Below are 15,566 nucleotides of genomic sequence, written 5' to 3'. Positions count from 1 at the left end.
TCCTCAGTTTCAATAGAGAACAGGTTCACCCCTCTTCAGATATGATCTAACCAGTGCAGAGGACAATGAAGCTATTAATTCCTGTTACCTGGACAAAATAGTTCTGGTAAACGCAACTCAAAATTGCATGCTCACAGATGAAATAATCTGTTCTGATGCTATGCCCAATGCAGAATAACACTAATTGGCCTGTAGTTTCCTAGGTTCTCCTTTTTTGAATACTGGGATTTAATTTGCTTTTTTCCAGTCTTTCGACACCTCACCAATTTTCCAGGAGTTTCCAAAGATTAACAACTGGCAGTTTTGAGAGCACTTCTACAGCTTTCTTCATCTTCCTAGGATGTAATTCTTCTTGCCCTGGAGACTAGAATTTGTTTATGGCAACAAGGTGAAATCTTACTATGCCTTTATCAAGCCTGAGCTGTCCCCCCTGCCTTTTCTGAATCTCTTTGTCTTCTGAAAGAAGATTGATGCATGAAAGATCTTAAGCAGTTTAATCTTCTCCCTTTCCCCCATTATTACTTTCCTGCCTTCCCTCTGCAACAGGCCAGCAGCCTCATCTCTTATTTTGGACATACCTACTCACTAACATTACTACATTTTGCATTATTTGCCAGCCTCCTTTCATTCTAAAATTCACAGGCATACATATCCACTTCTTCTCTTCTTTTTGGGTCTATTTCTTTTGAACAAACAATATCCTTTGAGTTCTATCTTCCATTCATAACTGCCTTACAAACCCCACTCTTTTTTCCCACCAGGTTTCTCTGATATATTATTCAGATTATATTTCCTTTCCATGTTAGGATTTCTAGTTTTGGTTTTTTACCCATACTCTATACACAGGTGTATAGCCACAAGAGATAGAGGATGTTACTAATTAGTGGCCTTCCTACTGCTATATGCCAAGAGTTTTGGAATATCCTTTCCTATCTCATATCCCCTCCCCTATCATGTTCAATGTTGTACCTAATAACCAGCCATTCTCTACACTGACTCTATTACCTTCCCACTATTCGTATATTCTTCATGATAAAGTGCCACTAGACTTGCCAAACACATTTCCCCCTGCCCTTGTGAAGCACAACTCTCTCTGCTTAGGAGTCACTTATACTGGTGATGCAAGCCATGGTCTAAGAATAGAATCTTTTAATCTTTCTTAGCCGGTTGTCTATATTCATCTAGGAAAGATATATGAAAATGCTGCTTGTGCCCCAGCTCATTCATCTTCCTATTCAGAAATTTTTAGTCACTTGTAAACCTCCCATGTGGATAAATACCCTTGACACATGCATCAGGAAGACAGCACACTTCTCATAATAGCTTATACAGTATTTCCAAATACAGTTGCTTCTGTCCTATGCAATAATGAGTCTCCCATCACCATTCTTCTTTTCCTTCTCTGTAGAGAGGTTTGGCTTTGTTGATTTCTGCAGAGTTGATAATACCTTCCATTATCTCAGGTGACTGCATCTTTGTTTCAATGTCCAGAGCTTGAAATGTGTAAATAAGCTTCAGTGAGGTGTATCTCCTCATGATTTGTCTATTCTTTCTTGCTAGTTGTGTAAAGTAAGAATGTATCTTCTAGCTTTATTTGGATTGCAACTTCTGATATTCTCAGCTAACATGGCTAAGCTAGAAATTGTAGTTTTAGCTGGTACAGAGAGTACCCGTTTGGGAAGGGTATCAGGGCACAACTCAGATTCCTTGAATGAGTAAAGTTTTGTCACAGAGGCTTAACGTTCTTTTGGCAAGTGAGATCATTTCCAAAATGCAGAAAGTAACCCCATCTCCCTACACCCCCAAAAAAACCCTTTCCTTAAAGGATATTTTAAAAATGGCTTCACAGACTTCCAAGTAATTCCAGTATTCCCAATATAACTGACTGTATTTACATGCTGTTTTAGATAACACAAGTAATGAAATGTTTTATCATCCAAATACATTTTGGAATAGATAACCGTTGATAAAGTTAAATGAAATGAAATCAATTTCACCATTCTTAGACCAGCTAGTGAACTGAAATGAAAGTAATTCTAGAACAAAATTCTGATACGATTTTAAAATCAGATTAAACGTGTCAACCTCCCAAGAGGCCACTGGAAAAGATATTTCTAATTACCATTTTGTGCCAGACAGGAAGACATAATTTGGAAACAGCTGAGGTTCTAATAATTTCACTACTATAGTTATTTTCCCCCCAGTAGGGATCTACATTGCCACTTGCTTAGCTAAAATTAGAGGGTATTTCTTGGAAACAATGTTACCAAAGCAAATCTAGCATAAACTACATTTTGCAACACCACTTCTTACAAATCTAAAGACAATAAAAACACTTCTGCAGCAGTTATTTTAGACAATAAATAAGTAAATAAATCTCAGGGGGATTTCTAGCTCAATAAAGTTGAATCTAAATAGTGTGGCAAAATCATACTCTGCAATGCCAGGCAAGTTCATCTGTGGCAACTCCTTCATCTTTCACCACTGGCTATGTTTTCCTGGGAGCTGCATTTCAGAAGACTGCCTGTCCCTACGGACGAACTCAGGTAATGCCAAACAGAAGCCATCCTGGTGAATGTTCAGAGGATGCATACAGGGTGACCTCTCAAAAGGTGAGAATGTTTTGAGATTTGCCAATATTTCTGGACTAAATTGATGCCCAATTTAGCGGCAACTCAAAAACTACTTGCCCAAATGTGGTGTTCTGTGGGAACAACTGCATTCAGTGTAATCAATAAAGGAAGTACAAGGAGAATTAAATCCTTCTGACTTCTCTAAAACCATCTAGGATTTTGTCTTCATGTAGGGCTTTTCCTTCCCTTTTCAGAACAAAATGAATCCTGTAGCCAAGGTGATGATATCACTAAAAATAAGAAAGGTGAATTACATGTGCATAAGAAAACTGACATTACTAAGAGAAATGGTACCTGAAATATAGCAGCACAGGAAGCAACCTTCACAGAAAGAAATTAATGCTATGTGATGTGATTTTTACATACAAGAAATGTTCTAAAAATTAAAAAGATAAATGAACTGGTAGAAATACAATAACCAAAACAAAACAAAACAAAAAAACAATAGTATATTTTGGCAGGTTGGTTAGGGATAGTGTGATTTTTTTCAGTATGCAATACTTATGCCTAAATTTTAAAATGGCAAAATGAATTCAGTCCAGAATCAGCTCCATAGCTGACAAACCATTATGGAAATTCTTTGGGATTCACCAACATTGAATTGGCTAAATTGCTTCTTGAGAAAACTATTATAAATTATACTTAGCAACTTTACCATGAGAATGACACACTTCAAAATCACTTGGTGTCATTTCACACCTGACACTCTTCAGCACTGGCCATGCTGGTTGGGGCAGCTACTGTAGGGTTTGTATTCCAGCAATTACACACCCATTCCTATGTTAAGATAGTTTTTGTTATTATTAATAGCTTCAGATTACTGTGAATTTACATATACATTTTGGAAACATAGCAACTGATACAGTACTATTAAATTTATTTTATGTGTTGTATAGTTTTTTGAAGTAGGACATTTACATTGTAGCTTCAGAAAAATCTTTTCAGGTCAGCATTATTTAAAAAAATCTTAAAAACAAAGCTTGAATTGAAACTTCAGTTATTTTCTACTAGGAATCTTTCCAAAACAAAAAAATAAAAAAAAATCACAATCTATGAAGATACATGCTGACAGTCATGAGGACAAATTTAGCTCAATATTGGAAAAGATACTTTGCCGACAATATCAGACTGGGAAACCAAACTTGGGGAACACGTAAAAATAGTAAAATTAACGGTTTACATCCAGAATAAACATCTGTCTAAATTTAAGCAAGAATGGCTTCCCTATATAGTATATTACATGTCACACAACACATAAACTCAGATATCTAGAATATGGTTTTTAAGGGGGAATTATATGAAGCAATTTTTAATGTTTATAAATAATGTGATGTAATCACCACTTGGGCACAATGGGAGGCAATATAAAACTTAATGTTGTTTTTATTAATTGTTTTTCGTATTTATTATTTTATTTATTCTTTTTTAATAATATCATGTGTACTTGCTTTATACAACGACAAATAGTAATATCAACATAAATATTGATGTTTAGAGGTTTGCAATGATTTACATTTCTCAAGATGATATCATGAGTTTAGTTTTATATATTCAATTAATTATTTAATCAACAAAATAATAAAATAATGAATTTTAAATTGTATGACAATTGCAAACTCTATTGATATTTTATTTTCCATCCACTATGTCTTTCCTCATTTTTTTCTTTTGTGTAGTTATTTATTTCATTATTTAAATGTTTTTTTTAAAAAATATATAATCCATATTGGCATTACTTGATAAAAAGCAAGGAATGAATAAATAGCAAAATAAAATAGTAGACTGGCTTTCCCAGACATGAATACTATGTACACAATTATACTGGGATGAAAGTCATAGGGAATTAAGAAAATTGTTAAACAATATACTGTTCTCTAGAAGTTAAATCTTATTGCTTTTCCACTGTTATTTACATTTTTCAGAATATTGTGCATTAATTTAAGAAAACATGAAATAAAAAGAGTTCTAGGCAGAACAATTTTTCCATAATATTTTCATTAGTTTTACATAATTAAAAGCTAATACATAATTAAGAAAGATATACAAACAAAAAAGAAGAAAGAAAATAAGAGAGAGAAAAAGGAAAAGGAAAAAGAAAGACTTATAAAAAGTGACTCTCCCCTTCCTCCAGATAAGTATAAGCATTTATAATAACTTGACATCTTCTCTGATATTACAGAAAAAGAAACTCTTCTTCCCATTTCTCATCACTAAACAATAACCAAATTATTTTTTAAAAAATTGTTGATCAGTCTTACACAGCAAAAGCATTAGGCGTACCAGTAATAATAATCCATGATTTAAACTTAAACAACTAAATCTAATTTACATTTTGACTTATAACTTTCTCCAATAAGTAAAACATAGAAAAAATGTATCCCCATAAGCATAAAGAATATTAATAATAGTAACATATATATTTTAAACTAGATCTAATATGTCCCTTTTACATACTAACCCTTAACTTTCTCTAACAAATAGGAAATAAAATATTCATCCCTATATAAAAAATCTTTACATTGTCTTACAGTCCTGGTCAGAAAAAAAGATTTCAATAATAACAACCCAAAATCAAAACTTATACAATTTAACTCTGATCAAATAAGTCCACTTTGCACACCTTTTTATTCTTTTTAAGTGGCTTAATCTTCAGTCACTTCAAATAAAGTTCCACAGAGTAATTTCTTATCATTTTCTCCCTGTTTTCAGAAGCAACTTCAGAGATTTAACATTTCTCTTCTGTGGATCCAAAGTAAAATAACTCTCTGACTCACTCTTCTGATTTGTAACATGGATATTCCCTTTGACTGTTAAAACATCAGCCAACAAAGTTTGTATATCCATTACAACTTCTTTCTCCGTGTCACTCTTTTAAGTCCATTTTCAGATCCACATCATCTTTTTCCATATCTTCTATATCTCTTTTATAATCTGGCACTTCTTTAAAGTCCATTTTAAACTCCTTATTCAAATCATACTCAGCCTCTGTTTTATTCAGTAGAATCTTCTTCTATAACCTTTGTTAGATCCAATTTTAAAAATAAGTCCTGAACACATTGTTCCCGAACAGATCTAAATTCTTCTATAGTGAGACAATGTTCCTCCATTATGTCAGGATGTATCTTTTCCTTTAATTGCTCTCTGATTCCCATTAGTTAACTTTCAAAGCCCAGTCTTATCTTTTGTTCATTTTCAGAGCCAAATTTTTCCCACAATAGGTTTTCTTATCATTAAGTCCAAAATCATCTGCTGTATTTTTTATAAAATTTAAAACATTCCATAGGGGAAAAAACAACAATTCTTTCAAATCCATCTCACCCCTTAACTGTCCCCAGTCAGCATTCTTAACTCCCTTTTGATGTTTCTAAAAGTTAAGATTTTCTTTTTAATATTTAAACTTACTTAAATCTTCTTTCTTCCAGGATAGAAGGAAATTCTCCCAGTATACAGCAGCTTGCCTTTCATAAGGTTTTTAATTTCCAAATAAATCGTGAATAAGTAATTTCCGATGGTAATTAAAAGAGGAAGCGAAAGCAAATCTAGTGTCCTTTTGAAGGCTCCGAGCCGCGGCTTGGGCTCGATGTTTCCCACAACTCCCAGAGCGCTCAACCTGCTGGAGATCGCTAAAATGCGATCTCTTCACAGGGAGCCTCTGTAAGGAGTACTTGTGGGTGATCCAGTCATCTCCTTTGTCTGGAGATGTTCCAAAGAGCTGGAACTTTTGCCAGCTCCTCTAAGCTGCTGTGATTGTCGGCTCCATGCAGACAGACCTGTCTTCAATCCGCCATTCCTCCCCCGGAAGCCCTAGACAGAGTAGGTTTTCTATGAGCTTTAAGTTAAGGCATTCTTAAATACTTCTGCATTTCTTTAAATTCTTATTATCATAAAAGAAAAACAGACATTTTTAAATCAACCCTATTCTTCTACAGTGTTATATATGCTGCATCCGCACTGAAACATGTAGTTTTCTATTACCATTATACAATTGTTTCCTCCATAGTAATTTATAAATCTTCCATTGTGAACCTTAGGGAACACAGTCTCAGTGGATTCAGCATATTGTATAATATTTTTCAAGTAACAATATGTAGGAGCAAGAAATCTTTGATAAATTTCAATAAAAGAATAGTTTTCATTTCTTGCCAAATGACTCCTGTATTGGAGCTTAAAAGGGGGAGGGGGGAGTTCTAAGAAGAAAATATGATGCTGCACAAGAGTCAGCAAATGCTTTGTTCTTTTTGCAAGCCAAATATCATACATAAAATTATTTTTAAAAGCTTCTTATAGAACTATTGTGCAGTTTATTACTAAGCTACTGAATTCTAGACAAGAGTTTGAATTTTAATGTAAATCCATTGGATAGATATCAATATCAATCTATGCATCACAATAAATTACAGAGTTAAATCTTATAATGGATTTGAATGAACATTAATTTCACTATGAAGTTTTGAAATGAGGTCCACATGGAACTGCTTTACATCAGGGAAAACATTCATGTTACAGATAACATTTATGTTACAGAGGCAAGTTTTGCATTAGGTGATCGTAGAACTATTATTTACTGGAAAAGGCTAGAAATGCAGACTAAGTGCATAGAATTTAGGACCCAAAGGGAAAAGAACCTTTCCTACAGGTCTGATTAGCTATGGGCAATTCAAACTTTATATTATAGATTCTAGAGAAGGACAAAATAAATCTCACAAATAAAATTCCATTTTTCACTCACTATATTTGACCCTTTAAAATACACAATTGAAGACCTAAAGTTATGCATTTTTAGTAAAAAGTTCTATAGGATGGCAAGTAGGGATAAATTTCAGAGACTGATTAAGAATGCTGTTATTCAAAGGGAAGGTAACAAGAGTAAATGTTTATTAAGTGTGTCTGAGAAGGTGTTTGGCAGAAAGGGAACAAGAAGTAATCATGAACAAAAGTTGGGGGTTGCTTTGTGCTGGGCAGGGTGTGTAAGCATCAGATAAAGTGACTAAGCTGGATTTATGGAATATTCTGCAAGAATTGCTGAATATGATTTAAAGTTGTATGTGATGGAAGTAAAGCATGCATGAGAATAAATGGGACATTTAGCAAATGATTCAATACTGAACAATATGGGAAAAAGGAGAAATCTTAAGATGTGCAAATGCCAATAGGAAGGTGATGGGTAGCATTTGGTCTGTTATGAGGAAAGCATGTTTGAACTTGAAACAAGTGAAAAGGGCTGTGTATAAGAGCGTGCTTCTGTCCACTTTATTATACAGAAGTGAGAATTGGGTATATCAGGAATAACATAAAAGTAAGTTTAATTACTTACTTTTAAGAGGTGTGTCTTGTAAAACAAGAAGAGAGATGGTCAAGAATATATGGGTCAAGAATATATGGCTGCTGACTGACCGTGAATGCAAGACTTAGAGACAAATGTAAGGTAAGTACAATGAGATGTTTTAGTCATAAGGAGAAGAATGAACAAGGATTGAATCACCAAGCAAATATATAAAGAAAGAATGAATGAATGATTGAGGGGAAGGGAAAGAACAAAAACAACAACAAAAAATGTGGTTGGATAAAGTTGATGAGCTCCTGAAAAAAGTGAGGTGAGAAGTTTAAAGAACAAAAGGAAATATATGAATCAATATGTGGGTGTGGTGAAAGCAAAGATGCTTTGAAGGACAGAAAGGTATGAAGAGGTATAGTGAATGGGGTTAGCATAAACTAGATTTAGTTACATTTTCTTTTTCTTCCCCCTCTTATCTCATACCTTTTAATTAATTCATTTAGCTTGCTACCTCTTACAGAATAGTGTGAGGGATAAGTAGGTTCTCTCAACCCAGAAAGCAAGTTCTTTTTTTAAAACCATGGAATCTTTCAATTCTAAGTTACTTGCATTCAGCTGGCTTTTGAGAGACTCTTATTTCTATAGCCTTAACCTGTCAAATAAATAAAAAGGAAAAAGCTCAACAAAGTTCAGCACCTTTCAAAACCACCCCATAATCCTCATTAGGAATGAAAGATGCATAGGTATCCAGTACAAGTCTGATAACATCACAGGCATCATGACATCATCGTGTAAATGATGCAAAATACTTATATATTTATTTATCAATCAATCAGATTTACCTGCAAGATCATTCACTCAGAACAACTCTGTGCAGCATATGGATTCAAAGCATAAAAAGTCAGTGCAACAATCAGAACCATAAAAAAAGAAAAGATGGCCAATCAGGAAAAGAACAGGCACAATAACAGCAAATCCAATCCATAATTTGCTCATACCTCAGCATAGACCCTGGAAAGAGAGCCAGGTATTTAAAGGTCATCTAAAAGAGAGCAAGTTTGGGGCTGTTTTAATCTCTGTGGGGATGCCAGAGGACCAGTGCCATGACAGAGAAGGCATGCTGAACAGAGATGACATTATTTAATAGATGGGAGCCAAAGTATGCCAACTCTGTCAGATCTGAGAGGATGGGCAGACATTAAGATGGTTCCTCAAGTAACAACGCCCTATACTGTGAAGAGCTTTGAACTGTACCAGAAGACCTACTGGTAACCAGCACAGCTGGTGCAGCAGAGGAGTTATATAGGCACTGTGCACCAGCAGAATCTCCCAAGTGGTCTTCAAGGCCATCCCAACTTGAGTGTGCATTGCAGTAATCCAGATGAGAGGTGACTAAGGCATGAGTGACCATGGGTAGAGGCTCCTATTCCATTATGAATCCAACTGGCAGGCAAGGTGGATTTGTACAAAGGCTTTCTTGGCTACCACCGCCACCTGCTTCTTAAGCAGGAGCTGTGAGTCCAGGATGATCCCCCAATTTTACAGCAATTTGGAGTGAAGTACATTCCCATTCAGAACTAAGGATGGAGCTTCATGAACCCAGAGCAACTCAGTTTTGTCAGGGTTGAGCCTTAGCCTGTTCTTCCCCCTTCAGATCCACATAGCCACTGGAACAAGATTTTGACAGCATCACTTGGTTGATGGGGGATGGAAATGATTATACTGATGATACCTGGTCCTGTGTTGATGAATGACCTCACCCAGAAATCTCATGTTGATGTTAAACAGGAGAGGTGAGAGAATCAAATCCTGTGGTATCTCACGGATTTGGGGTTTAGGGTCTGACTTCTCCCCCTTCCATGAACACCAAGTGAAACCAACCACAAAAAAAAAACAAAACCACCACAACACTGAGCCTCACACCCATAATCCTCATATTCAATCCAGACAGATATGACTGATGGTATTGAAACCCAGCTGAAAAGGATCCAGACAAACTGCTTCACCCCCTTTTTAAAAAAAATATAATTTTTATTAAAGAAATTTTTAACAAGATAAAAACAATACAACTTTTAGAGAAGAGATGAAGAAAATAAAGAAAATAAGTTAATAGATAAGAAAGAAAATAAGAAAAAGAAAGAAAAGAGAAAAAGAAGAGAAAAAGATGATTATAAAAGATTATAAAGAAGTGGCTTCCAATCTTCTTAACAGTGGTTATAAATGCATTTATATTTTACCCTCTCTGTCTAACATTACATCATATTTTCCTTCTTTCCAGTATACCCTTTCTAATCATCAAACCCATAAACCACAAGTTCATTTCTTTTCTTTCTTCAGCAAAAAGTCCATAAGGGATTTCCAGTCACTTGCTTTGTCCTCTGAAGCTGCAACCCAACCACCTTCTCAAATACCTTCACTAAAAAAGGAAATTTGGAGACTGGATGAAAATTGTCCAGAACTATTGCGTCCAGTGATAGCTTCCTGAAAACGGGGAGCACCATTGTCTCCTTCAAGATAAGTAAAAACATTACTCCCTCGAGGATGAATTCACCACTGCATGGACTCATCCATGTATAACCTCTCTGGAGGCTTTGACCAACCGGGAAGGACATGGTTCTAAGAAACAGGTGGTCTGGTTAAAAGAGCCAAGGATATTATCTACTTCATCAGAGTTACAGGGATTTATTTATTTATTTATTTATTCGCATTCTCACAACTCTAGGTTGCTAACAATATGTCAAAAACCATCAAAGAAAACACAGCAACAAAAATGAAAAAGGGATTATAACAGAGACATAGCCATCAAAACACTTCCCAAGTAACAAGACAAACTGTGCTTTAATCATCTCAGTTGGACCTGCCCAGTCAGACTCCAAGTGAATTCAAGCAACTTCACATCACAGAGGCTCTGCAGATGCTCTGAAAGACTCCCTAACAGGTCATTTTAAAAGGGCCACTGGTTGGCTATCTGCAGGCGTGATCTGGGTGAAAAAATATGCACATTTTGCTACCCTTGTTAGAACAACAACCTAATATGGTCTCTTACTTGTGTTTGGTTTACTCTTCTCCTTTCTCCAGCAGTGCTTTAAACATCTCTTCTGTTATTTCATCTCTTGGAGCTCATCAGAAAACTAAGGAACCACTTGGGATTGATCTAAACCCTGGGTAACCCACCCGTTCCAGGCAGAAACTAAGGCTTCATCCAAACTGCTCAACAGACCCTCAGTAAAAACTGCAATTTTTGTCTGAAACCGATCTGGGTCCATTAGTCACCTGGGCCACACCAAACTAATAGGTCCTACTCCCCTGCTAGGGGAGTAGGGGTGGGTAGCACAAGCAAAAAGCAGAGAGTGATTTGACCATAACAAAGGGCTGAGGTAATGCCCTCCACCTTCAGACCACGTGACAGCTGCCCTGAGACATAAACCAGATCCAGAGTATGACTAGCTGTGTGTGTTGGGACATCAATGATCTGAGACAGGTACAAGGTGAACTTTCAAACTGTATCACTCAATGCCACATGAGGACAAGCTGTCTTCCAGCACCAGCAGTCTGGGTGACTCACCACTAACCCTGCCACAGAGTCTAGCAGCTCAGGCAGGTATGTTGCCACACAGCAGGGAGGCTGGTGTAACAGCAACAAACCAATCTACTCCCTAGAGCCCCCCTTTAACTATAGGGTCTTGCATCAAGCTATCTGTAGGGCAGTGCCTCTGCACTGTCATTCCACCTCCTTCCTGCCCTAGGGTTGCAAGGTTGCACACTTGACACTGAGGTGGGCCTACCTCAAAGAGGAAAATTCCCCTTCTGGTGCTATCCAAGTCTTAGTTATACATGTCAGGTCAGCTGCCTTGTCCGCAGTCAGATCACAGATGAGGACACCCTTGTTATAAACTGACCTGGGATTTAGAACCAACAGGGAGACTGAGGATACCAAGTACTGGGGTTGAATCTTGGAGGCTGGCAGGTGAAACTGGTCTGAAATATTGGCTCCATCTGTTCTGGGAGAGGCCTGCCCCCAGATTCTGCCACATCTCCCTCTGCCTATCACAACACTGATATTACCTGCTCTCACTCCCATAGCCATAATACAACAGTCTCAACCCTCTCTTTGTAGGTCACAGACCCCATCAGACCCCACAACTCCAAAATTAACCATGCATTCCCAACCCTGCTTCAGTGTCTCAGTGATCCCAGAGTTGCTGTTGCTGCTGCTTTCAAGCTCTTAGCAGTATCCAGGCTTTCATGTGGGAAGGGAAGTTCTACATACAATAATCCTCCATACCCTATTCCAGTAGATCTTAAACTGCTTGACTCAATTACACTTTTTCCCCATCTCAAGTAATGTCATTCTCTTACCCCCAACACACACCCACAAAGTATAATACAGTATGATGTGGATGACTTTTTTAATCACCTGGACATTTTCATTCATCTTTGGCAACTGGATTCCCACAAATGAATATGCTTTCATTTCTGATTATTCCAAAAAGACCATTAAAAACATCTTTAGAATTGGTTCAAGGCTGAATGCTGTGTTATCAGGCTGGGCCACTATTGCTAGAAAGCAGTCCAAAATAAAGAAATTGCTGTAGTCAAGGATCTTGACAGGCAAGTCTGCATCACATTTCATACCAAATATATTTATAGGACTTCAATAATTCCTACTGTTAATAAGGAACAGAACAAAATGGTACCACTACCTGACTTAAACAGGTAATCCTTGACTTATGACCACAATTGGGACTGGACCTTGTCGCTAAGTGATGCAGTCATTAGGTGAAACCTCACGTGACTGCACCGTCTAGCGATGGCAGTTCCAGTAGTTCCAGTTGTGATTGTTAGGCCAGGACAGCACTGTCATTAGGCGAGTATCTCATGCTTCTCCTGCCCTGCCACATTCATCTTCAACTTTCCCCACCCAACTATCTCTCCCCCATCTTGGCCCTTTTGGCCACCCTGCACAGCAGTATTCCTTGGTGGCAGCAGCACCATTAGATGACATTATTTCAGGACCTGGAGTTTGCTCACTCTGCTGGATCTTATAGAAACAATGGGAGAAAGATGGTCTCTCAGGTAATATACCATGCTTTATAGCTCACCACCAGCACCTTGAATGGCATCTGTGCAGCTTGCACATAAATATCACATGGCTGTAATGAGACACATAGAAAACTGCCCAGGTTACTGCATCCAAGACCAGTTGCAGCTTCTGAGGAATCTTCAAGGGCAAATGTGAAATGATTAAGGCATAAGCAACTATGAGAAGGGAGTCCTGGTTCTGGAAAAGGCACAGTTAGTGCATCAGATGAATACTGGCAAAGACCCCCTAGCCAGAGCTGCTACCTCATCTTTAGCAGGAGCTGAGAATCCAGGAGGACCTTCAAACTGTGCATTGGTTCCATTCTAAAACTGAAGGTGACAGATCACTGATCCTGGGAAAGCTGAAAAAGCACAGCCACTCTTGTCTTCTCAGGGTTGAATGTGAGGCTGTTCCTCGAAATCCAGATCTTCACAGCCTCCAGGTACTGGGACATGACCTTGACAGCATCGCTAGGCTGGCCCAGAGATGAGATGTACAACTGATTATCATTAGTATAGTGATGATATTGGACCCCGTGTCAGTGGATGATTTCACTCAGCAGTTTCACACACTTGTTAAGCAGGAGAGGTGAGACTGTTATGCTCTGAGACATCCCACAAGAAAGGGTCTGAAAGCTCAACCTAACCCCACAAATAATACTGACTGAAACCAACCCAAGAGAAAGGAAACAACTGTAACACCATATATCCCATTCCTAAAACCTGTAGTCATCCCAGAAGTATGTTAAAATTGACCATATTGAAAGCTGATGAGAAATCAAGAAGAGCTAGGATGGTTGCATTACCTTTATCCCAGCTCCACAAGAGATCAACAAGTGCAATCAATGCTGTTTCCATACTATGTCCACCCTGAAATCTGACTGGAAAGGATACAGATATTCTGCTTCATCCAGGGCTCTCTTCTCAACAACCTTCCTGAGAAGAGGAAGGTCAGAGATTGGATGAAAGCTGTGCAGAACTGTTGCATCTAGTGATGTCTTCTTTAAGAAGGGCTATACCACCACAACTATCAAGACCACCCCCTCACACAAACATGACAGATGGCACTACCTCCTCACACACTGACCCTACTTGGACCCAAACATACACCAGGGGATGGGTCTAATCAACAGGTGGTCAAGTTAATAGAATTTAGGATATAGTCAACTTCCTCAGGAATTACAGAGTAAAACGTTTCCCTGATAACAAAAATAGATTAAACCTCAATCAATTCACCAAGACTGATTCTGAAATAATTGTGGCCAGAAAATAAATCAAATAATAGTTCACCCACTATTTACCTCCAGGCTGAACAGAGAAACAAGGCATTCTCATTCTTTGAACTGAAGTTGAAGCAGTCCTTTAAAAGAATCTCTAGAAATCTATTGTTGATAATGGTACCCCTTCACCTGTAGAAGAGGGAGACAAATGAAAATTACCATCCAGAGTAGCAGGTAATTGGAATAGTAGTAATAGGCCAGTGTCACTATCTCAGTTAATATAACCCAAGGATCCTTTCTTTAAAATAAACAGACAAACAAACCAACAAAACCCTTCTTATATATAGGGCGTTGGGCATTTTACTGCTATTCGTTTTATTATTCTGAGATTAAAATACACATTACTCTTTCACGAAACAATATGCTTATTCTTATATATGACATTCTAGTATTTTAAGCCCCACCCAATAATTACATGACTGCAGTGTTGATTTATAATGAATAAATCCATACATTGTACCGTACCTTGGGACATAATATTTTAAGTATAAAGTGTAGATGGATTATATACTTCCTTATTACTGACAAACAGATTTTCCATGCCAGCATGGAATTGCCAGTATGAAATTGCAGCCTACATAGCTGGAGCAGGCAGGTAACACTAAAGTGGTATCTCATGCCAACCAGGTGACTACAATATTGTTAAATGACTTCTGTTAGAACACACTGATCTAATCGTTCAAATATACAATTAGTATCTGCAAATCCAGTTCAGAATTTAAGAGTTATACAGGGAATGCATTCACACACCTTTCAACTGAGATTATGAGAAAACCCAGTTACTCCAAGCTACTACAGCAAGCAAGCAAGCAAATAAATAAATAAATAAATAAAACAGTCATTCTTACAAGATCTTGACTCAAAGCAGAAACTATAACTTTATTTGCTATGCGCACTCTTATTTACCATCCCTTCCCTAGGCTGATTTGGTTGAAATATTTTAATGAAGAGAAAACATTAAGCACTGGTAAAGGCTACAGAGAAGCCTCACCAAGACAAAAAGCAGCCTGTTCTTTGACCGTGCGCTCTTTATTTTATTTAGGTTACCAGGTATTTTTTATCAGCTTTGCTCTTTGCTTTGTTTTCCATAAAGTCACACCTGTTCTCCACCAAGCGTTACTTTTGTTTCTTTTGTGGTTACACCTTTTTTCTTTCCTAGAAGTATACAATCTAGCAAATACTTTTAACCTTGCAAACTACCATTTATTTATTTATTTATTTATTTAATTTTTCAACCGCCCATCTCCCCCCAATGGGGGAACTCTGGGTGATTCACAACAAACATTAGAACATAAA

General features: G+C 37.2%; 1 protein-coding gene across 7 annotated transcripts in view; it reads right to left on the bottom strand.

Moving 5' to 3' along the window:
* The window catches only part of FUT9 (fucosyltransferase 9), a 71,352-nt gene that overhangs the window by 21,873 nt on the left and 33,913 nt on the right, over nt 1-15,566 (bottom strand). For 3 of the 7 annotated variants that reach the window (XM_025169777.2, XM_015888914.3, XM_025169779.2), the window contains exon 2: nt 14,292-14,399. The exons of 2 other annotated variants lie outside the window; for them this stretch is intronic. In XM_025169777.2, coding sequence (XP_025025545.1) covers nt 14,292-14,325 — 34 coding nt within the window. In that variant the 5' untranslated portion in view covers nt 14,326-14,399. Of the gene's footprint in view, nt 1-4,283; nt 6,456-13,884; nt 13,927-14,291; nt 14,400-15,566 lie in introns of those variants that run through there. 2 more of the 7 variants (XR_003085270.2, XR_001559996.3) reach the window with 2 other exon arrangements.

The sequence above is a fragment of the Python bivittatus genome, unplaced genomic scaffold (assembly GCF_059951505.1).
Source record: "Python bivittatus isolate LINGU-HERP-01145 unplaced genomic scaffold, Pbiv_v1 ctg000020_np1212, whole genome shotgun sequence".
In the NCBI taxonomy this organism is placed as follows: domain Eukaryota; kingdom Metazoa; phylum Chordata; class Lepidosauria; order Squamata; family Pythonidae; genus Python; species Python bivittatus.
This window is presented reverse-complemented; position numbering and strand designations above follow the sequence as displayed.